The sequence below is a fragment of the Falco naumanni genome, chromosome 9 (assembly GCF_017639655.2).
Source record: "Falco naumanni isolate bFalNau1 chromosome 9, bFalNau1.pat, whole genome shotgun sequence".
In the NCBI taxonomy this organism is placed as follows: domain Eukaryota; kingdom Metazoa; phylum Chordata; class Aves; order Falconiformes; family Falconidae; genus Falco; species Falco naumanni.
In genome coordinates, this window is record NC_054062.1 from 18754565 (window position 1) to 18776667 (window position 22103).

The following is a 22103-nucleotide window of genomic DNA, read 5'->3' on the forward strand; positions in this document are numbered from 1 at the left end:
GAACAAACGTGAAAATCGAGCAGTTTCGGGACAAAATCCAAACAAGGCGCCAATAATTTAAACGGTGGGATTTTTTCGGGGCGAGAATGCTGTGAGAGAAGCGGAAAACGGAGCGACAGCCGCGGTGACGAAGCTGCGGAAGCGAATGCGGAGGCGAACGGCTGAGGAGAGGCGCCCGTCCGCGACCCTCGGTAGCGGCGGGAGGCTGCGGGAGAGCCCGGGGAGGCGGCCGCGTTCGGTGCCTGCGGCGGGCGGGGGCGCCGGCGGCGGGGAGCGCAGCCCCGTGTCGGCCTTCCCCGAGCGGAGATTCCCGGCAGCCATCCCGTAGCTCAGCTCGTCCTTGTTTTCTTTTAAAATCGTCCTGCTTCGGAGCAGCGAGGTGGCCGTCAGGGGAGCCGGGCTAACTGGGCATCCCCTTCCGAGGCCGGGCCGGGCGCTGAGGAGAGGGGTAGCTGGAGGACATGGCGCACCCTGCAAGTCTTCCCGCATCTTGCAGACTCAGGTTTTGTGTAACAGGAGTAATTAGAAATATTCAGGGAGACGGCCATTAAATTATTTTGAGGATAGGATCCACCATGCTTCTGTCCCATCGCAGACATCGCAGACAGTTTGGTTTGCGGCCCAGTATTGCTGTTTTGAAATGGAGTTCAGGTGCTTTTCATCAAGTAGGGAAGGGGCGAGGGAAGAGAATAGGTACTAGTGGAAGGAAAGGTAGATTTGTGAACTTTTGCATTAAAGAAAGGAGAATATTTATTGTGTTGCCATGTCTGAAGATGCTTTATTGGAAGAGGACATTTGGGAGTACAAATCCATTAGGAAGCGAAAGCATCAGGGTAATTCAGAGACAATCTCTACACCTGTGCAGAAAGTAAGTGATGGCAAGTGTGGGCCAAAAAGAAAGAGAAATAGAAAAAAACCCCAAACTATAGAAAAAACAGATACGCTTCAGAAAACTGAGCGTAGATCAAGGCCAAATCAGGATGTAGATCAGTGTAAAGATGACAGTAGTGTGCACTCCCAGGAAAGCGTGAGTAGCCTGACGGAGCAGAGCTCACAAAATACAAAGCCTGTTCATGACGGATACTGTCCCAGCTGCCAGATGCCTTTCTCTTTGCTATTGGTCCAGACACCCCGGTGGCATGTTGCTGAATGTTTGGATACTCCAGGATCTATTGAAAAAGGTATGAGTAAAGTAAGAAAAAAAACCTTTGGAGAAGAGTTAAAGGCTTCTCACATAATGTTGCTGTAAACCTTGGTTTTTTTATTTAGTTCAATGTTTGAGATAGTAGTTGGTATGATTTTTAGAATGTTATTACTGATCATTGATCAGTATTTTCGTATGAGGGTTATGGTTCTTTGTGAAGAACATGGAAATCTGACATGAAAATCTCTATTGGAATCTAATCTCAAAACTTTGTAGAGCAGTCATAACAATTCATGGTGGTTTATCAAGCTACAGTTTTAGTAGTTTGTTGAAGGTGCATATTTCCCATTTTACAGTAACGGAATCTGTTTCAGTTACTAAGTCAGTGTCAGAAAAAAACCCTCCTCCAGTTAAGAGGCTGCTACTTTTGATACTCCATTTCTTTTTGCTTAGGTATAAATCTCATTATCCTGTATCCATTTTGCTGTGTGATTTGTCTATGGACAGTTGAGAGCTGAAATCAGTCTGTTATGCTCATTTACTTGAAAAGTTAGCCCCTGGTCCAGTATGCTTTAGAAATTTCATAAAGAATTATACATGAACATTCCTGTATCATAAGACAACGCAGATTTATTTTGAGTTCTGTATGAGAGGAATAAAGCTTATTAGCATTCCAGCTGATAGTTTAATGTGGGGAAATACCATGTCTGAACAGAGCCAGGTATCCAATTTATGTTCTTAATCTCATGACTTTTGAAAACCAGAAAACTTACAGTCAGGAAGTTTGAGTAAAGGCTGTTCAAGGTAACAGGTAACACAGTCACTTCCTTTTTAGCTTTGTAACTTTCCTTTGTAACTTTCAGAACAATGAAATGTGAGTTCTTTAATCCCAATTTTGGCAGTGGTTTTAACTTAAGACAGATATGTTAACACCTCATTTCCATCTCTTCCTCCCATAATTAACAGATGAAAAATCCTTCTTACTTGATTTATGCATTCATCTTAAAATCCTACTGGCCACCTTTGCTGCTGCTCTGAGCTCATTGCTTGCATGTGAGACAGTTCTACTAAACCAGAAGCCGTATCATTACATTAGCACAGCACTGAAACAGAGTTACTGTTATTGTTAGAGGGCTGTATTAATTCAGGCATAGTGCTGTATTAGCAGCAGCTGTTTGGTTTTAGGTTGGAAGCATTCTCACATCTGGCCAGCTCAGGGCAGGAAGCCTTGGTGGCTTGAAAATTACTTTTTACTGGTGCTGTCTGTCTTCCAATAGCTGCACTCATAACAAAACGTTTTAAAATTGTGTCATGTGTGATTTTTATTTTCATAATTATGCCAACTGTATTTGCAAAGATATTAACGTTACTTCTTTGTTTAACTCTTCTCACAGAGTGTCCTGATGGTTTACTGTGCAATTCCACAATTCCATCCCACTACAAGCGTTATAGCCATTTTCTACTTGCAGCAAGCAGGGCAGGAGATTATCTTGTAAACTCTTCAGCAAACGCTTTGGAGAGCAAGATGACATGTTCTACTGCTGCAAAGCCCAGCTGTTCCCCAAGTCACCTAGTGGAAATATCACAGAATGAGAAATCATCTAGTACTGTAAAAAATTCCCTGAATGACTGTACATTGATGGTACAATGTTCACCACAAATGAAAGCTTTAAATATCAGTGAAAGTACTTCCTCTTTTGTGGATGTTCAAAAGTCTCAACAGACATTTCAGCTTACACAGACCACAGATAATAGTTGTAAATTTGAATTTTATGACTTTGCATCCTCTCAAGAAAGTGAAAGAGGAGAAGATCTGTGTAGTCAGAAAGATACAAATCAGCCAAGTCTACTACAGTCAAAAGCAGACTTCAGTGACTGTGAAATTTCTTATTCTCCACTGAGTACTTTTGAGGAAAGTGAAGGGGAAACTGAGGAAGAGGAGAAGAAAGTAAAAATATCACAAAATAAATTATTCAAAGTCTGGAACTCTGAAGATGAAGAATCTAATTCTGTGGTGTTTAAAACTTTTGATGGACTTCTCTTACAGCAGAAGCCTCAGCATGAGCATACTAAAATGGGAAGCTTCATAACTGAAAAAAAACACTGTGAGGAAGTAAATACATTGAACCATCTAGATCATAGCATAAAACCCGTTACTCAGAGTCACGTGAGCACCAAGTCATGTGTAGATAATCAGCATCAGCAAGAGGCTGTAGCCAATGGATCTTCTTTTCCTTTTAATTGTGAGGAGGTTAAACAGGCAGAATTGATTTCCTCTGCTGCTAAAGCAGGTAACATAGGGTCAGAAGATACTGCTGCTTGTGCTTTGGAGTCTGTATGTGTGAGTTTTACTGAAACATCATCACTACTAGTCAGGGAAGATGCCGGTTCTCTTCTGACACAGAAATGTAATGTTTTGAAGGACCCAAGCAACATTTTAACTAATACAGGTGAAACTACTGCCAATGCAACGGCTCTCCAGGAGAGTTTGCAGTCAGTAGTGGAGAAAGAAGGAAATCTTAATACAGCTGCTGTGTGCTTTCCCAGCCCTATCTCTAAAACAGTCCCATCTCGTTCTTTAGGAAGTATGAATGCCAAATCCAGTCCTGCCAAAGAACTCAAACAAATGGACATTGGTGTTTTCTTTGGGTTAAAACCCAAAGTGAAAGAGGAGAGCAAAGGAGAGACGTGTTTGAGTGAGGGAAAGCAGATACCAAGTTCAGTAACTCCCAATGGAAAGCGGCCCAAACAGCAAAAAAGGAAAGCTGAAGGGTCTGTGGAAGATGTAGAAGCAGTTACAGAAAGTTCAAGTAAAAGTGGAGCCTTTGCAGATATAAGTTCTGGTGGCCGGCAGAGGTGGAGAAAAAAATTGAAAGAATTGTCTCCTACAGGTGAAGGAACAAGAAAAAAACACTGCCCTTTCTACAAGAAAATACCAGGTAAGAGGTAACTGTTGCTTGTAGAGGTTAACTAATTTTGAGTTGATTGTTGTAATTGTTTTTTCTTAATTTTAGACTTCAGTATTCTTCATTCTTCATCTTTTAGACTGCAGCTCATAATGAATTTTCTTCCCTCCGTCTAAGTTGAGAAAATCTTGTGTAGGTGCAGATCTGCAGAAGAAGGTGATTGAAGAACCGGAGTCAGCAATGGCTGAAAATAGTGAAATAAGTAGGAAAATTATTTCAAGGACTCAGTTCTGAACAGGGAAAAAAGATTAGCAGTTTTAAAAGATGAGTCTACTTTCTTAAGTGATGTTGAATATATCTCTTGGTAATATTCACTCCTAATTCCTGAATTTAATCTTTTACGTCATTTCAGTTGTGCCTAAAAATAGAGCTGTCAATAGAAATTATTTCCTTACACTATGTTAAAAGAATTAAGTTTAATTTTGCATTTGAAATTCAATAGTATTAGAAATACAATTTACTACAACTGTGAAAACAAAGAAATTAAAATCAATTAGAAGAGTTTAGTTAAGGAAATACCCAAGAATTTCTCAGAATCTCCTCAAAGCAGTTAGATCAATTACAGAGTGATGGATCAACGGCTTAAAAAGCTTCAGATCCTCACAGTTCCCTTTACCACTAAGAGACTGCCTTAGCTTTGGTAGATATTTGAGGAGGCCAAATAGAAATATGTTAGTGATCCTGAGTGCCGAACTGCTACTTGAAGAGTGACCTGGAAGTTTTTGTGGGACTACACCAGTATTGTGGGTTCCATGGGCTTAGTGAATTTTCCATATATAGTACATTTGAAGAGCAGACTCCTATGCCTACAATGCAATATTAAAGTTGCTTTGTTATTATCTATATTATCTTTGTTCTGAATTCTGTTATTACATTTGAAGTATATTTGACTGCATTTTCTGTCTTGCTAATGATGTGTATTTATCCTGGTGGCCTAGTATGATTCAGCTTCCCTGCAGTTTTGAGTCTGGTCCCTCTCAAACACTTTGGGATTTTTTGGTTTGTGAATTTTTTTTTGATTAGCAGAGTGATGTGGTTTTTGGAGTTACAAATACTTAAAGTTCTAGACTCAAGTAAGTAGAACTACTTCTAGTTGTCCTAGAAGATCTGGGAAATTTATGTAACATGAAAAATATTTGCATGCCATGAGGTGAATCAGTTCTACGTGCTATTTCATGGTTTTAAGGAAGTACAACCCAATGTGAAAGGACCATTTGTCAGTATGTTTGCATTTTTAAAAAATTACATTTGCAGAGAAAAGGACTATTTTGTATACAGCTGTCTTTGTGCAACTTCTTTATACAAACAGCACCTCACTGAAAGCATACAGTGGCAAATCAGTCACATTTCATCTCAGAAGATATATTTGAAGACCCCAGATTGCTTGCTTAATGATTGTGTGGTAGCATGTTTTAAGAGGAATTTGATATGTAGAATAATTGAAAAATTGCAGTTTGATTGTAAAATGCGTTTTGTTAAGCTGTAGCTACCTGTGTTATTTTGTGCTAAGGTGTTGGTATTAGATTTTAATCTACATGAAGTTTCAAAAGTATCAGCTGGATGCACGTAAGTGCAGGCTTTTTGCTTAACCAGTTGCCATCTGTGTAGGATGGCAGCTGATCAACAGATATTTGGGAGGCCTATGAAGGTATTTGTGTGTGCACACTTTTTTAAATTTTTATTTTAATAAGTAAAAATCTTTTTTGTGACTGACATACGCAAACCTTGTTCATCTTTAAATGGCTTCTTCAACTGTATGCCCTGTAACTGTATTTCCTTTTAATTTGGAAGAAAGAAAAAAGAAAAAAAGGAACATTTACTTAGAAACTGGTTCTGAAATATTGATGTCTGCTGACTGGCTTCTCTTCCGTTTTTGCTGTAGGAACTGGTTTTACAGTTGACGCCTTCCAGTATGGAGAAATTGAAGGCTGCACAGCGTATTTTCTTACTCATTTTCACTCTGATCACTATTGTGGGCTATCAAAAAACTTCATGTTTCCAATCTACTGTAACAAGGTACGTTTTTCCAAGATTACTATCAAATCCATGCACAACTATAATCACTTTTATACTGCTGAAAGTAAAGAGAAGATCAGAGGTTCCATTGTTGGGTCAGTTAAGCACAGTGGCTCTGTATAGCAAAATCTGGGTTTCCCTTCTAAGAACTTCTTAGCCTGGTTTGACTGATGAAGAAGATTAGTGAAACTTCCCTGTCTAGATACCATTAAAATATTCAGGTTTAAAAGAATGTCTAGAGGTCATACAGACTGATCTCCTGTACAGCACAGGTTTAATTTCAAAGTTAGATCAGACTGCAGAGAGCCTTTGTCAGTCAAATTTTGAAAATGGGACAGATTCCACTACTTCCTTGCAACCTCTTGCAGTGCTTACCCACTGAAATTTTTTCCTAATATACAGTTGAAATGTCCCTTTTTGCAACTTGAGATTGCATCTTGCTCTTTCTGTGTGCATCATGGAGAAGAATCTGGCTCCGTCTCCTCTATAACTCTGTTCAAGTGATGAAAGTCTGAAATTCCCCTTAAGCCATCCCTTCTCCACATGAAGTAAATGGAGTTGTTTTAGCCTGGTCCTGTGTGTTCTGTGCTTCAGGCTGCTGAATGGCCAAGACTGCCATTAGCTATTGTATGTCTAACAAACTTTTCTTTATTCATAACATGGTAGGGCACCTTGCCTAATCAATCCATCCAGAACCTGCATCAAAAAACCTATTTCTGATTTACTCTGGAAGTCTTCTGGAATGCCTGTGTCCCATGCTGCCCTTCCAGTAGTTGTTGGGGTGACTGCAGTCCGCTGGGACAAGATCCAGGTCCTGTGACCTGGAAACTTCAGTTGTTGAAAGAAGGCTTTACCCAATTCCTCTGCTTGGCAGTCTGCAACAGATGTTGTTCCCCCTTGTTTGCCTCCTCTCTGATTCCAATCTGAAACCTGTTCACAGGCTTTTCAAAATTTGCTTTTTTAAGACAGTTTTTTTCAGTTTGGTTTTTGAGAGACGACATGCAAATGAAAGGCTTGATTATACCCCAGATCTCATAGTTTCTCTCTAAGAGACAGTCTGGCTTTGAGAGCCTTTGTTTCTAAAATAAACAAAGGCCTTTTTGTTTTTTTTTTTTTTTTTTAGACTTTGTTCCTATTCCATATTAAATCCTTTCCCTGTTACAGATAACTGGCAACCTGGTGAAGAGCAAACTTCGAGTCAAAGAGCAATATGTCCACGTGCTGCCTATGGACACAGAATGTATGGTGAATGGGATCAAAGTGGTGTTGCTTGATGCCAATCAGTATGTATCTTTGCTTTTTTTGTGGAATATTTTTATAATATATAATTTTAGTTTAACTTTATTATGCTTGGTTTTAATGAGTCCATAGTATTAACCACATATAGCTCCATAATTTTTAAGCTTGTGGAGAGGTTGAATGATTTTTCTAGTTATCTGGACAGTAGTTTTTGGTGTCTAGTTGGGAACATCCTGGATTTGATTATCTAGGTTTCTGTGGCTTCAACTGAAGATAGTGAAATCTTAAGGTAAAGAGGTACTTTGAAACCTGGGACGTACAAAACCTAGCCAACGTTCTGAAAATTGTATTTTAAAGAAAAGCCTGTTGAAATCTGGAACAAGTCTTCCACTGGATTCTGTGATGAAGGGTGAGATTCTTGTCTGTTACGCTGACACTGTATGCTAACGATGGATTTAAAGTTCAGTAACACCTGATTTCCAGCCCTGTGTTCTTGCTGTTTTGCCTCTTGGTACCTTATTTGTCTATGGGCTAGAGGAAAAATCCTTTCCCTATATATTGAAATGCAGGACTGTGTCTCAGTTGGTTTGAGTATTACTCATTGTAGGATTTGTTTATAGTTAGGTCAGATTCCATTAAGTCCTTTTGAGAACCATTTCTGGGAATGAAGGAAGCCTTGTTGCTTATGTAATCTGGACACTTTTCATTTTTCCTCTTTGTCTCTCCGATCCTCTACTTCAATGTAAAAGGCATATAAACCTTAGGTACAAGGTTCGACTTCTTGCAGAGTTCACCAACTCTGTCATTTTATCTCTGATTCATGCCAGTTTTTTCCTTTTTTGAGATTTCATTTACCCTTTACAGATGATTCATGTCCAAAATAGTCCCACTCTGGTTTTCCAGTCTGAGCTCTTGCCCTTCAGACAACTTTGGCAAGGAACTGCAGAAGGTGCAATGGATTCACTGTGGCCAGTAGGAGAATTGTATTTATAATCAGGGAATTCAGGATGGAGGATAGTGCTTAAAATCTGGAAATAGAATTTAAAAGGAAATGCTTCAGTGAGTCCTGTAGGAATGAAGATGCATCTGTAATAATACAATTCTCTTTCTCCTGAATAAGAATGCTGCTTCTCTTTGGTGTACTGGTTGCCCTTTGAATCGAGTAATAGAACATCAGGAATTGCAACTGAGGCAGCATCTTTGTCATATGCAGAAGACTGAGTATCCCAAAAAGACAATTAATGCTTGATTACTGCTGATGTGCTTTTTTTCTTCTCTTCATCTTGGCTGAGAACTCAAGTCTAGCTCATCCATGGCCATATAAGATTAGCTTCAGAATTCCTTTAGAAATCAAAAATTTCTAGCTAAATTAGGCTGCACAGTAGCTGTGATTTAAAAGCTGCTCTGCACACCTTCCTGCTGCTGAAGAGTGGTATATCTCTGAAGGCAGTTTATCAGTATGGAGAACTAACATAATTTGTATGGGGGTTTTTGTTTATTTCAGTTGTCCAGGTGCAACAATGATCCTTTTCTGTCTACCAAGTGGAACTGTTATTCTGCACACAGGAGACTTCAGGGCAGATCCTTCTATGGAGCGCTACCCTGCTTTGGTTGGTCAACAAGTTCACACCCTTTACCTCGATACCACGTAAGCTGTGTTTAATTATGCTTTTTTCAATATAACCCTCTTTTCAGTTTAGTAAGACTTCATATGAACAAAGTAAATGTAAGCATAAATGACATTACTGTTTTAACACTTCTTAGCTCTATCTAGTATTGAATAAAATCAAATATTTATTGAAAGTCCATTTATGTCTAGCTTGTTCATCTATTATGCTGTTACATGAGAGAATAAAAGCGGGGGTGGAAAAGATGCTAAAGTATTTGCTGGGATGACATTATTTAAGTGGTATTAAATTCCGGGTGTCAGAACATTGAGTGTTCAGCTCTAAAACAAGAGGTTCATGGAACACTGGTTTGGTGTGGATTCAACTCTGTTATGAAAAGGGGTGTGGGGGAATTCAAAGACTGAAAGAATGCCGAACGGTTAAATCAGTTGTGCAGGTTTTCATTAGACCTTTCTCTGACTCATGTATATAAAATTGGTTTTCTGTGTGCGATGACTAATGCCCAGCTGCAATCTTTTTTATTTCTGTTCCATATGTTTCTCCGAATGAAAAATGCCTTATGTTGTGGTTTGTGTACATGACAAAAAATAGACATAAGGATGTAATTAGTATATGATACAAATATCTAGCTTGAAAGAGCACTTGGTATTTATAGAGAAAAAACTGCAGAATTGAGTGCTGGTATCAGACAAGTGAATAGTTGTAGAGAAAAGACTGATACAGGCAATGTAAATTTTATTGCAACAATTTCATCTGGACACCTCAGCGTTTCTAATAAATAGACTGCAAGTAGACTGAAATTATATAGAAGGATTACATCTTTTTCACTACTTTGTTATTGTATGCGTGCAGTTTTGAGGGCATTCTTGGTCAATTCAGTTGTCTTGTATCTTATGTAACAAAGTGGTATGTCTTGTTTCCATGCCCCAGATACTGTAGTCCTGAATACACTTTTCCCTCTCAACAAGAGGTTGTCCAGTTTGCTGTCAATACTGCTTTTGAGACGGTGACTTTAAACCCACGTACTCTAGTTGTCTGTGGCACCTATTCCATTGGAAAAGAAAAAGTTTTTTTGGGTATGTAAAAGAAGTATACTGGATCAAATAACTAAATAAATATCTAAGTCAGTGTTAAAAGGTCTTTTTCTTGGAGATCTAAAGGGTCGCTTAGTCTTGCTGGCCAGATACTGTGTAAAGAAATGAAATACATTTAATAATCCTGTGGCTAGCTTTTTAGTTTTCTAATCAGTAAGTTAACTTTCTGAAAGAAGTATTTTTCTGTCATATTTACAACCCCCCTGAATATACAGAAGGCCAGTTTAGATGCTAAATGAATTAACCTATTTAATTGATTGTGGTAAGAAAATTGCTAATGGCAATCAAAAAAAACCATAAATGAGGTCTTTATGACATTTTTGGTGTTAATAATTTCATGTTGTTAAGAAACAGCAAAAAGATATAATTATTCTTTAACTTCTATTTTGGTAACAGTTTTTCCTTCCAGGCTTATATTGTGTATTTTCCTAAATATTTATAGTAATCAGTTTTAATGAAATCAATTTTAACAAAGCATTCCCCAAACCAAAATCCTTCTTTTCTGACTTCATGCAAATTTTGTGTGCTATGCTTCACTCAGTTACAGCATTAAGAACCAAAATGATTGTCCACATGTATATTCTGGAGCATGCAGCCATGTACCATTTATGCTTTTGAGTGTATTAAAGTCATTAATACAAGACTTACTTTCAATGAAATTTAGTGTGAGCTTTAATGTGAGCTGTTTGTCGCATATTCCAAAACCTGCACGTTTCTGGCATCTTTAAAATAAATAAATACCAGTCACCTTGGTAAAATTCTGCCAAAGAAATATGACTTGGGATGTATCAAAAGTATTTCTATTCTCCTTCTTTTTCCAATTGTCATTCACAAATCTGCCACTAAAATGTATGAGCCAGAGATTTTTAACAGCTGTTAATTTTTTTAATTTTAGGGAATATGAAACACTGTATCCTGTTGAATATGAATTTTTTTTCAGTAGTGAAAATGATCCAGTGCACTGATTAGGAATATCTCCAAAATGGGCAGAAAAATGAACTCTTACAATTTCTTTATGTGATTTCTTTCTGATTACTCCTAAAGCAATTGCTGAAGTTCTGGGCTCGAAAGCGAGTATGTCTCGTGATAAGTACAAAACACTGCAGTGCTTGGAATCAGCAGCTGTTAATTCCCTCATCACTGTGAACTGGGATGGTACTTTGCTTCACATTCTTCCCATGATGCAAATTAATTTTAAGGTAAGTTCAGAAAATATACTCTGTTTATTAACCCACCACCTGAATCTTACTCTTGGCTCCTGCCAACCAGTATTGTGTGTGGTGCTTTTTAACCTCTTGTCAGAACATATTTATTTAGTAGAGTTTTGACATGTAGCAATACATTGAAAATAAAATGCAATTAAACATTAATAACTGTCTCCAAACACGATACACAGAAAGTGTAATTTCACTTCAATGCGGTGCTTGTACAAGATAAGATGAAGTTTGTTCAAAGGCTTACTCTTTGCGGGCCCTTTTGAAGTAGATTTATGTAATGACTTCAGGATCTGTCCTATTAGCAATTAATATATTGTGACATGGAGTCCCTGTTTTCAGCCTGCCTTTTACCTAGTATGATGTAGGAAAAGACTAAAAGGATTTTCTGCCTCCGAGTCTCTGTTTTGAGGCAGCCCATGAACACGGCCAACTTCCAAACTGGTATTTGATAAAAAAGGAATGGGTTTCTCTGTGTTCTTCTCAGTTCAATTTCCATGTATTTATAATTGTATTTTCATCTTTCAAAAGAATATTCTCTGTCCTTCTGTGCTGATGATTTACATGGGGATAAGGATGCATGAAAATCAATGAAAACTCACACACTGAATGAACTGGACACCTCATACATACATGCCTTAGTTTTTGCAGACACAGTCTTCTCCAATATTTGTAGCAAAAGCAAATAAACCAGTTTATTTTAAGACAATGTTTCATCCAAGTTGACGTCAAATGCACATTTCAGTTGAGATTTGAGACAGTCGGGTTTTGTGGGAATTTCTTAGTTAGGAAAGGTGACTGATTCCTGGGGGGAAAGAAGGTTTTTCTAAATAGACTACAAAATACAGAATGGCATTAAGGCAAAGCAGCAGGCTCTAGATTAAAGGTAACCTGGAAGAAAGAAAAAAACAGTGGTCATATGCCTTACAGACTTGGATTTGTTTTCCTGCTTTACTTCAGGCCTGCTGTGCCATCTCAAGCAAATCCTTCAGAGCAAGCTGGTATTTAGCTCCAGGACCAGTCGTGGTCAGGGTTGACCTAAAAAGGAGAAAAAGAAGATATATGGTTTGGATGAGAGCTGCGGGAGGTGGAACTTAATAACTTAATGTTTTAACAATGTTCTATAATCTTTTCCACGGTGCGGCCGAAACTGAGTAATGGAAATGTGTATGGATTTGTTTTTAATGCGTTGTGTTGTTTTAAACAGTAATATATTTTAGTATTAGTTTCTTCTGCAGGTTTTTGGTTGTTATGTGATTCTCTGTCATGTGTCCCAGCACGTATGGTGTACTCGCATAGCTGGACTTTCAGGCAGAGGGTGTGGTTATGCCACAAGGATGTCTAGACAGTCTTACTTCTAGAGAGGGGCAATTTTATCATGTGGAGGGTCTTGTCTCTGAGAATAGGAGGTTCTAGATAAATCCACAGCATGGCAGAACGGATGCCTGTACCCTGGAAAGGGCCAGGAAGGATTAAAGGCACAGTGATCTAGTGGACGGAAGTCCAAGTGTAATGGCTGTGTACTATGATGGGAATTTGATTTCACCTGTGAATTTGTTGGAATGCGGCCTCATGCTGTCATTAGTAACTTTGTGTCCATCTAAGGTAGACATGCTAGGTAGACTTCCAGGGTGCTAAAGGTCCAATGAAGCCGGTAGCTAGATGAATGCCTGAGTGGAATGTAGTATCAGTAAAATGTGGAGAATGTTAAATGCTTAAAAATGAGATCATGTGATACCTTGTTTCTGCTCCAGCAGCATCAGTAAACATGAACTCAGACAAGGCAATATTGTAAAGGATAAATTACCTGTTCACTTGCAATCTCATTTTAGTTAAAGAATGATAAATGATATCATCCTGTTTTTACAGACCATGTAAATGTTGATGCCATCATCTATCTCTAGTTGCATGTTTTTGTTTTGTGCTGGATTATACAGGTTTTGTCCTGAATTACTGGCTCATTACTGGGAATGCCAGAATTTTTTGATGATACTCATCCCTAAATGCAGTGCCTTTGTTACCTTCTGGGTCTCTCCTACCTCTTTGGTTTTATTTGATCCCTGGTCCGCTCAAAAACACAATCATAATTCTTAATCTTAGAACGGTTTGGGTTGGAAGGGACCTTGAAGGTCATCTAGTTCCAGCCCCCTTGCCATAGGCAGTGACACCTTCCACTAGACCAGGTTGCTCCAAGCTCCATCCAACCTGGCCTTGAACACTGCCAGGGATGGGGCACCCACACCTGGTCTGGGCAGCCTGTTCCAGTGCCTCATCACCCACACAGTAAAAAATTTCTTCCTAATATCTAACCTAAATCCACCCTCTCTGTTTGAAGTCATTCCTCCTTGTTCTATCACTACATGCCCTTGTAAAAAGTCCCTCTCCAGCTTTCCTGTAGCCCCCTTTAGGTACTGGGAGGCTGCTGTAAGGTCTTCCCAGAGGCTTCTCCTCTCCAGGCTGAACAATGCCAACTCTCCCAGCCTGTCTTCATAGGAGAGAAGCTCCATCCCTCTGATCATCTTCATGGCCCTCCTCTGGGCTTGCTCCAACAGGTCCATGTCCTTCTTACATTGGAGGCTGTGGGGTCTCATGAGATCAGAATAGAGGGGCAGAATCACCTCCCTCAACCTGCTCGTCATGTTTCTTGTGATGCAGCCCAGGATACAGTTGGCTTTCTGGGCTGTGAGCGCACATTGCTGGGTCACGTTGAGCTTCTTGTCTACCAGAACCCCCAAATCCTTCTCCTCAGGGCCGCTCTCGATCCATTCTCCACCCAGCCTGTATCTGTGCTTGGGATTGCCCCGACCCAGGTGCAGGACCTTGCGCTTGGCCTTGTTGAACTTCATGCGGTGCGAACAGGCCCACCCCTCAAGCCTGTCAAGGTCCCTCTGGATGGCCTCCCTTCCCTCCAGCGGGTCAACTGTACCCCTCAGCTTGATGTCAGTGGAAAATTTGCTGAGGGTGCACTTGATTCCAGGATCCATATCGCCAATAAAGATGTTGCACAGCACTGGTCCCAATACAGACCCCTGAGGAATGCCAGTTGTCACTGGTCTCCACTTGGACATCAAGCTGTTCCCCACAACTCTTTGAGTGTGACCATCCAGCCAATTCCTGACCCACCGAGTGGTCCACTGGTCAAATCCATGTCTGTCCAGTTTAGAGACAAGGATGTTGTGTGGGACAGTGTCAGATGCTTTACACAAGTCCAGGTAGGTGACGTGTCATCTTCCCTCATCTGTCAGCACTGTATCCCCGTTGTAAGAGGTCACCTCTTTATTTTCCGTGTGCCTTAGCATAGTTTCCAGGAGGATCTACTCCATTATCTTGCCGGACACGGAGGTGAGATTGGTCAGCCTGTAGTTCCCCAGGTCTTCCTTATTTCCCTTTTTAAAAACAGGGGTTACATTTCCCCTTTTCCAGTCCATGGGAACTTCACCAGACTGCTGTGACTTCTCAGATATGACGGCTGGTGGCCTAGCCACTTCATCCACCATTTCCCTCAGGACCTGTGGGCACATCTTATTATGTCCTATGGATTTGAGCATCTTCAGATTCCTCAGGTGGTCTCTAATCTGATCTTCTGTAGTGGACGGTTCTTTATTCTTCCAGTCCCCTGCCTTTGCCTTCTGCAGCTTGGGCAGTGTGGCTGGAGCACTTGTTGGTGAAGACTGAGGCAAGAAAGTCTGAGTACCTCAGCTTTCTCCATATCCCAGGTAACCTAGTCTTCTGTTTCCTTCTGGATATGGCCCATATTTTGCCTAACTTCCTTTTATCACTGATGTACCTATAGAAGCTTTTCTTTCTGTCTGTGACATCGCTGGCCAGATTTAATTCTATCAGGGCTTTAGTTTTCCTAACCTGATTCCTGGCTGCTTGGGCAATTTCTCTGTATTTCTCCCAGGGTACCTGTCCTTGCTTCCACCCTCTATAAGCTTCCTTTTTGTGTTTGTTTTTTTCCAGGAGCTCCTTGTTCATCCATGCAGGCCTCCTGGCGTATTTTCCTGACTTCCTCTTTGTTGGAAGGCATTGTTCCTGTGCTTGGAGGAGGTGATCCTGGAATATTCACCAACTCCTATGGGCACCTCTTCTCTCCAGGGCTTTAGCCCATGATACTCTACCAGGCAGATCCCTGAAGAGGCCATTAATTTGGGCTAATTTCCTGCTTGTGTAGTTTCAGTTGCGAACCTACCATGAAATCCTTACGGGAGTATTTTCAGTCAAAAGCTCAGATTCAGTCCTTATTTAGTAAATTGAGTACATCTGTGATCTTGTACATCAATTGTCTGTTTAGCCAAATGCAAATAACCAAACCTTGATGATATATTATAGTACTGTACAGGTTTTTTTTCCCCTGTTATGTTCTTTACTAATAGAAGAAATGTCTGTGCTCCATCCTTCATAGTTCTAAGGACTGTATGCATGGTTCTTCTGTTTATTGTTATTGAAAAACTTTTCTGGTCTGTTTCTAGATAAAGAACAACAAAAAAAGCTGCCTAAGCTACATGTGCTTACAACTGTAGCCTGGTGTCATTAACTGTTGATAAAATTGCAGCTGCCTGAGGAAAGCTTCCATGTTTCCAGAGCTGACTGCTCCCAAGACTAAATCTGGATGCTCAGAGCTTTCCTTTTTACTGGAGTAGAAAGGAAATGAGTTCTTGGTTTTCAGAAGTTCCTGCATATACTTCCTTGTTCACAGGCTTTCTGCAGTGACCACGGGCTTTTATTTTTCCTGATCATTGAGTCTCCAGATTGCTGGAAAATGTAAACAGCTTTGAATAAAATTGGTATTTTTTAAAACGCATATTCAGGAATTTTAGAAGTATTTTTGAGGTCTATGTTGTGAATATTTTTTCCTTTTGGTGGCATCGTCCAGCTGTTTAATTCCAGTTCTGGGGCTATCTTTTTCTCTTTTCTCCATGTTGATTTTCAGGAGTAATATCAAGCATGTTTTCTTTTCATTTTGGAGTCAGCTCTTTGTTCATGTATGATTTATAAACACTGTATTGATTCAGCAGAGTGTGTCATTCACCTAAAAGCCACAGGTGCTTAGAAAATACAGAAACCTCTCTCTGTCTTTTCCCTAGTTACCAGAATTTAAAGACTAATATTGGTACCTTGTGCCTAGAAATGAAGCAAGCAAAAATGAATAGTGACCATAGTTGTGTTAAATCCACTATGAAAAACAGGTGGATCCGTGCATGAGGTTTTTGGCAGTTGGAAAGATGTTTTTTGTAAACCCACAACATCCTCAGAATATGTGCTATACCCTAGATTTTCACTTGGCCAAAGACTTGGTGATGGTAGTGTATGGTACATTTCCCTTTTCTGTGTGAGAAGTCTTGTGTCAAGATGTCAAGATGTGCATGTTTCTGTACACATGCAGCCACAGTGAGGGAAACTGCTACTTGGCTTGAATGTTTCCATTACTTTTTATCTTCAAATGTTTATTTGAATATTGAATTCTGGGCAATTTTCTATTGGTGCATGAGGAGTTGTGTCATTGTCTCAAAAATCTGTTGAAGAACAAGTTCAAATCTGAGAACAAAGTGCATCTGTAGTGTTTTATAAATTCATATAGATGAAAGCGGTCCCATTCATAATGTTGGATATCTGGCCAGATGCGACTAGATGTGATGTATTTTTCCAGGCCTTATGACTGCCCCCTTGAAAAGAACCAGTGTTTGAAATGAGTGTTTGGCCAAGATGTGTCAAGCCGGAAGGGTAAAACTAGAAATGACAAGCCATAGGCAATCAGAGGCAATGAAAATGCAGTGGCAGAGGAATATGCTTTTGGTGGTGTTACATTGCTGTTGGATTGGGTGAGGTTCTTTTTCTTCATTTTTTCCTATGTGTCATTCTGGCTTTGAGTTTGTTTTTTAGGAGTTGATATCAAATTTTCTTTAGGTACTGCCTGGGTCAAAAGTGAGATGACATGCTGCAGATTCATGTTTTGGATATTCTTAACGGATAACATGCACATAAATATAAAAACTAAAAATATTTATACTTTTTATATATGTGGGTTTTAGTTAAAATATTATAAAAATAAAACATGAATTTCTGCAATATTGCTAGTGGATTTGAAATATGAAAAGGAAAGATTAAAAAAGAAAAATCAAGGGAATGTGGTACTTTGCTGTAATACTTGGTTTTACTCCAGTAAAATACGAGGTTTGATGTATGTACTGATGAGGAGCTGTTCTTGAATAAGCCAAATGAGTTTAAGTGATGTTAGGGCTGATTGTAAATGAACTATTTAATCACATTTGAGTCTTCTCCTACCTTACGGAATCTGTTTGCATGTGCCGCTGACTGTAGCGACAGTGTAGATAACAGGCTGTCATGGTGATTGAAGGAGGCTGATTTAGCCATGAAATATATTTTCCATTTTAGAAGGATGACGGTTTAGAACAATGTTGGCTAAAGCAATAACAGAGGAAATTGTAATGTGTATTTAAAGTGGACTTGTTATGAATAAACACTGTAGTAATTTGTTTTGTGGAAAGAGGCCATCTTTTCTAAAATGTGCGCGTGATTCTTTTGCAACAAACAGTCTTTTGCAACAGCTAAAAACTGAGGCTTCTGCCGCTTGAATATCTGCACCTCTTTTATGTTAATTAGCTCAGTAACGTCTTGTCCTAACATTGAGGTGAGATTTTTCAAAAGTGCCTGTGATTGGAATGGACAAATAATTTTTTTATGAGATTGAAATTGCATCCTTAATCTAAATATTGCACACTTGACTTACACCAACTTTGAAAGCAGATTAGCGTTGCTTAATATAATAACCATTATATCTGAAGTACTTGTATTTAGATATCTTTAGAGCAAGGGGAGCATGGATGTGAATTATTACCTGTGTTAATTTTCCCAAAATGAAATGTGAAGGAGAACTAGACTGCTACAGTTACATCTTTAACTCAATGAGGACTGAACATTTGCAGTGTATTAACAGTCATGGCAGCTAGCCATAATTCCTGTTGCTGAATGAAATGTGTGTTGTGGTAGGGTTTTTTTGTTGTTCTTTTATGTGCCTAGTTTGATGGATCCTGTATGTTGCTACTGGACATTGTACTGAAGGTGCTATTAAGTGTGGCAGTGTCACAGGCAGCCTTCCGCTTCCGTGCTTAATAACTTTCAAGTGTCTGACAGGTTACTTAGTGTTCTATCACAGCCTGTCTATCCCCCTCTCCTCAGCTTTTTTTAATCAATCTTTATTTTGTATTCCTTTTCCTGCTGCTGATAGGAGGTTTATGATTTTGAGTTCTAAAATCTTGTGGGGCTTTCAAATGGAGAATGTGCCTTTAAGATTTTATACGGGACACATGAAATTGATTTTCTGTTTTTGGTTTGAAATAATACTGACTTCATTTCATCCAGGAATAGGATTGTACATTCCTTATCCTGCCCTCTCATCCCTTTTGTGATCCTAGCTTAAACAGCATTGAAAGCTAACTTTGCCAACTTGGAAACTCTTTCAAGTTAATTTTTTTTTTTTGAGTCAAGAGATGAGAGGTTGTTTCCTTTCCTATCACGAATGGAGATGTGGTAAAACATGATTTAGTGCTCAGAGCAATACCTGACTCACGCATTGGCTTGCTGCGATTTTTTGGGTAGCTTAATTAACTCGTGAGTGCTTCAGGGCATAAGCAGATGTCAGGATCTCGGTGGCACTTCAACTAGATGATTTTGCACTAAATCAGGCTTTTGCAATCTTTTATCACCACTCAGCTGCAAGAGTGCTGACCTCTAGCTGAGAGGAGGCAGTGAATGGCTTGGAGAGCAAGATCTAGTGATGTTATTTGTACCTTACATGTTTTGATCTGTAATGCATAGCTCTTAATATGTGCTTATTCTGATGGAGCAATTGAGATCCTAAGGTACAAGGTGCTCTGCAAATGTGAATATCATTAATAATTTAAAGGCAGATGGTACTTAAAATAAAAAAGTTAATATCAAAACATGAAAATAAAATTTCGTCTGCAGTCACTCCATCATGAAATGTCCAACCTTTAGACTAAAGAGCTATTTAGGGGGATTAAGTATACGCTATATTCTTTTCACAGGGCTTGCAAGATCACTTGAATAAGTTTTCTGAGAATTTTGATCAAGTTCTGGCTTTCAAACCTACTGGGTGGACCTACTCTGATTCATGCCTTTCTCTGGTGGACATCAAACCTCAGACAAGAGGAAAGATCACTATATATGGTATGAGTGGTAAAGATTTGGTGCATTTATTTTTTTGTGGATGCTTTTCATATTTTTATTCTGCAAACTCCTACTGTTCTTTGTAACCAAAGCTTTTTCTGATAACTCGATGAGAAACTGAGCAGATGGTCTCTCCAGGAGAGAGCTGTGAACTGAGTAATCAAGAGCACTGTAAATGCAGATTTTATCGTACATTTTGCTCCTGTCCTCTTCATGCAAATAAAGGCTTTTATCTGATCTAGGTAGAGACTTCAGGGGTGAAGTCTTGGCCTGACTGATGTGGTGGCAGTGCAGTTCCAGAGCCAAGATTTCGTTCCATACCTTACTCATTTGTGAGAGGCTGTGGGTCTTGGTCTTCCTCTTCCTCTCTGTTCTTCTCGGTGGCTGGAGTTGAATACCTTAACATTGATTTAACCAAATGCTTGGTGTTGCTCAGTTTGCTCTGATTAATGACTTGATAACTTAACGCAAGATAATGTTTCCAGAAAGAAAATCTGGGGTTTCATTTCACCTTGGCTATAAACTTTAGGTTTCAAATATGAATTTAAAAAAATACTGCCTAAAGTACTTCTTAGCTGGAAGGCCTGCAAAAGTATTTTGGCAAGAAGCTAAGTAGACTGACAGATTGCTGTGATTTGTTTCATTTCAGGGATTCCTTACAGTGAACACAGCAGTTACCTGGAAATGAAACGTTTCGTTCAATGGTTGAAGCCACAGAAAATCATCCCCACTGTAAATGTTGGTGACTGGAGAGCCAGAAGCTTGATGGAGAAGCATTTTAGAGACTGGATGATTGAGGGCAGTAGGCGTAAATAAATATAAAGAAGAAAGTGTATTTCAAAGGAAGTAGGCTGAAGTGGGAATTGCAAGTTCCTGTGAGTTTCATTTGACTCCTTTTTCCATGGAGCTTTCTTTAGGGAGGACTAAGCTGCCATTCTCCTGAGAAAGCTGAATTTGGAGCGGGGGGCAGGAAACGGCACCTTGCTTCTTCATCCACCTACTACTTATTTTTCCCATAACTTAATAAATTTTTTTCAAATGCATGTTCCAGGTTATTTTTATCTAACTGCTTTTTCCTCATTCTTAATTTTCTTCAGATTATGGAAATGCCCAGATGTATAATGCTGGGGAAGAAACTGCCGTCAAGTTAATCATTTCTGAAAAGAAGTTACTGTAATAAATGAGATGTTATTAAGCTTATGTCACATGCTGTCAATCCAAGCTTCAGAGAAGCTCATTTCATGAGGCAGAACTGGCTATTGTGATTTAAATCTTATAAACAAGATTTACCTTGTGAGAGAAGGTTGGTTCGGCACCTTGCAGCATACATACTTCAGAGAATGATTTTTATAAAAGACATTGCTACCTATATTCTGCTTAAGATTTTATGATTTTTTTAAATTTTTGTTTTTAAATAAAGAATGTACATGAAGCCTGTGTGTTCTTCCTGAGGAAAATTAATTCCTTTTCAGTATCGTAGTTGCTAATCTGAGAAACCTGTGAGTAATACCTTTGGTGAATGTGTTGTATGTGTTGCTTGTGTAGGATTGCTCTTGCATCCTGGTAATGCAAATTCCCAACATACGGTCAAAGCACAGGGCTGTTTCCTCTCCGTGTAGTCCTTTACAATGCATTTGGGTTTGCAGGGTTGCATACAACATGTGTACAACTTGTATGCAGGTTTGTTGCTTGAATTCTGGAAATGCAAGAAAGGCAAATAGTAGTACTGGCAGGAGAAAGGTAAGTTTCACTTTGCATTTTCCCCCCTGAATCTTAACCCAGATTATTAGTGCTGCTTTTTCTGTACCTGCTTGGTATTTATGATGCTGAAGTATGTAGTTCCATGCAGGCACATTAGTATAATTTTAAGCACTAAAATAAAAACTGTTCCAAACTTCCAGGACTTAAAAAGTTGCATCGTCTGTAAAGAATCATCCCCTAACCTGTGAAACAGCTCATCTGAAACCTTCAGTGCCATTTTTTGTTGGAAAAGTTTCTTTAATATCAGTGTAAGTATAGACAGATATTTGTCTTTGCGTGACAAGCTCTGTAATGTGAAATCAATGCATTTTTTCTGTCTCCTGAGAGAAATAACTGTGCGAAACTGATGGAAAAAGGTTCTTTTACTGATTCACAATTATTTCAGTATACATTCACTGAAATACAGCATTGTTAACTGTGTCTGTTCAGATTTAGCAGTTAAAGGAGTCTGAAGTTTTTCTTTCACATAGCACATTATGCTAGCTAGCTGTCACAGGAGCTGTTAACTGTCTTGGATTGGCATGCTCATTCCTAGGATTCCACTCCTTTTTGGCGTAGGTGTGTGAAAAAGTATATTTTACAGCCCTTGCAAATACCAAACCTGAATTAATGCCTTGTACAAGTCAGAGCAAATTCGGGGATTCTTTTTGGCTTGCAAACACTCCTTGCAGTTGAATCATTAAGGCATTATGCATGGGGTTTGGGCCTTTCGAGTCTTTTTCCTGATTAATGTTGCACCAGGTATTAGGGGCTGGAATAAACACCCCAAAGTCAAAATCTTAAATCACAACTCTGACATCTTGTTTCTGTGGTTTCACTTTCAAGAATGA

At 39.2% G+C, this 22103-nt stretch overlaps 1 protein-coding gene across 1 annotated transcript; it reads left to right on the plus strand.

Moving 5' to 3' along the window:
- Positions 1–258: 258 nt before the first annotated feature.
- DCLRE1A (DNA cross-link repair 1A) lies at positions 259–20944 on the plus strand. Its single transcript, XM_040607640.1, has 9 exons — positions 259–1181; positions 2539–4083; positions 5993–6126; positions 7291–7409; positions 8870–9013; positions 9924–10069; positions 11132–11286; positions 19371–19512; positions 20162–20944. Exons 1-9 carry the CDS (start codon positions 764–766, stop codon positions 20326–20328), a joined length of 2970 nt encoding a protein of 989 aa, XP_040463574.1. The 5' UTR covers positions 259–763; the 3' UTR covers positions 20329–20944.
- The last annotated feature ends 1159 nt before the right edge of the window (positions 20945–22103 follow it).

Bases quoted from the DNA above. Each gene is read 5' to 3' on its own strand.
- DCLRE1A (XM_040607640.1), top strand. From the start codon at position 764: ATGTCTGAAGATGCTTTATTGGAAGAGGACATTTGGGAGTACAAATCC. The intron at 7,410-8,869 runs GTATGTATCTTT...TGTTTATTTCAG, and splicing joins GTGTTGCTTGATGCCAATCA to TTGTCCAGGTGCAACAATGA. The intron at 19,513-20,161 runs GTATGAGTGGTA...GTTTCATTTCAG, and splicing joins AGGAAAGATCACTATATATG to GGATTCCTTACAGTGAACAC.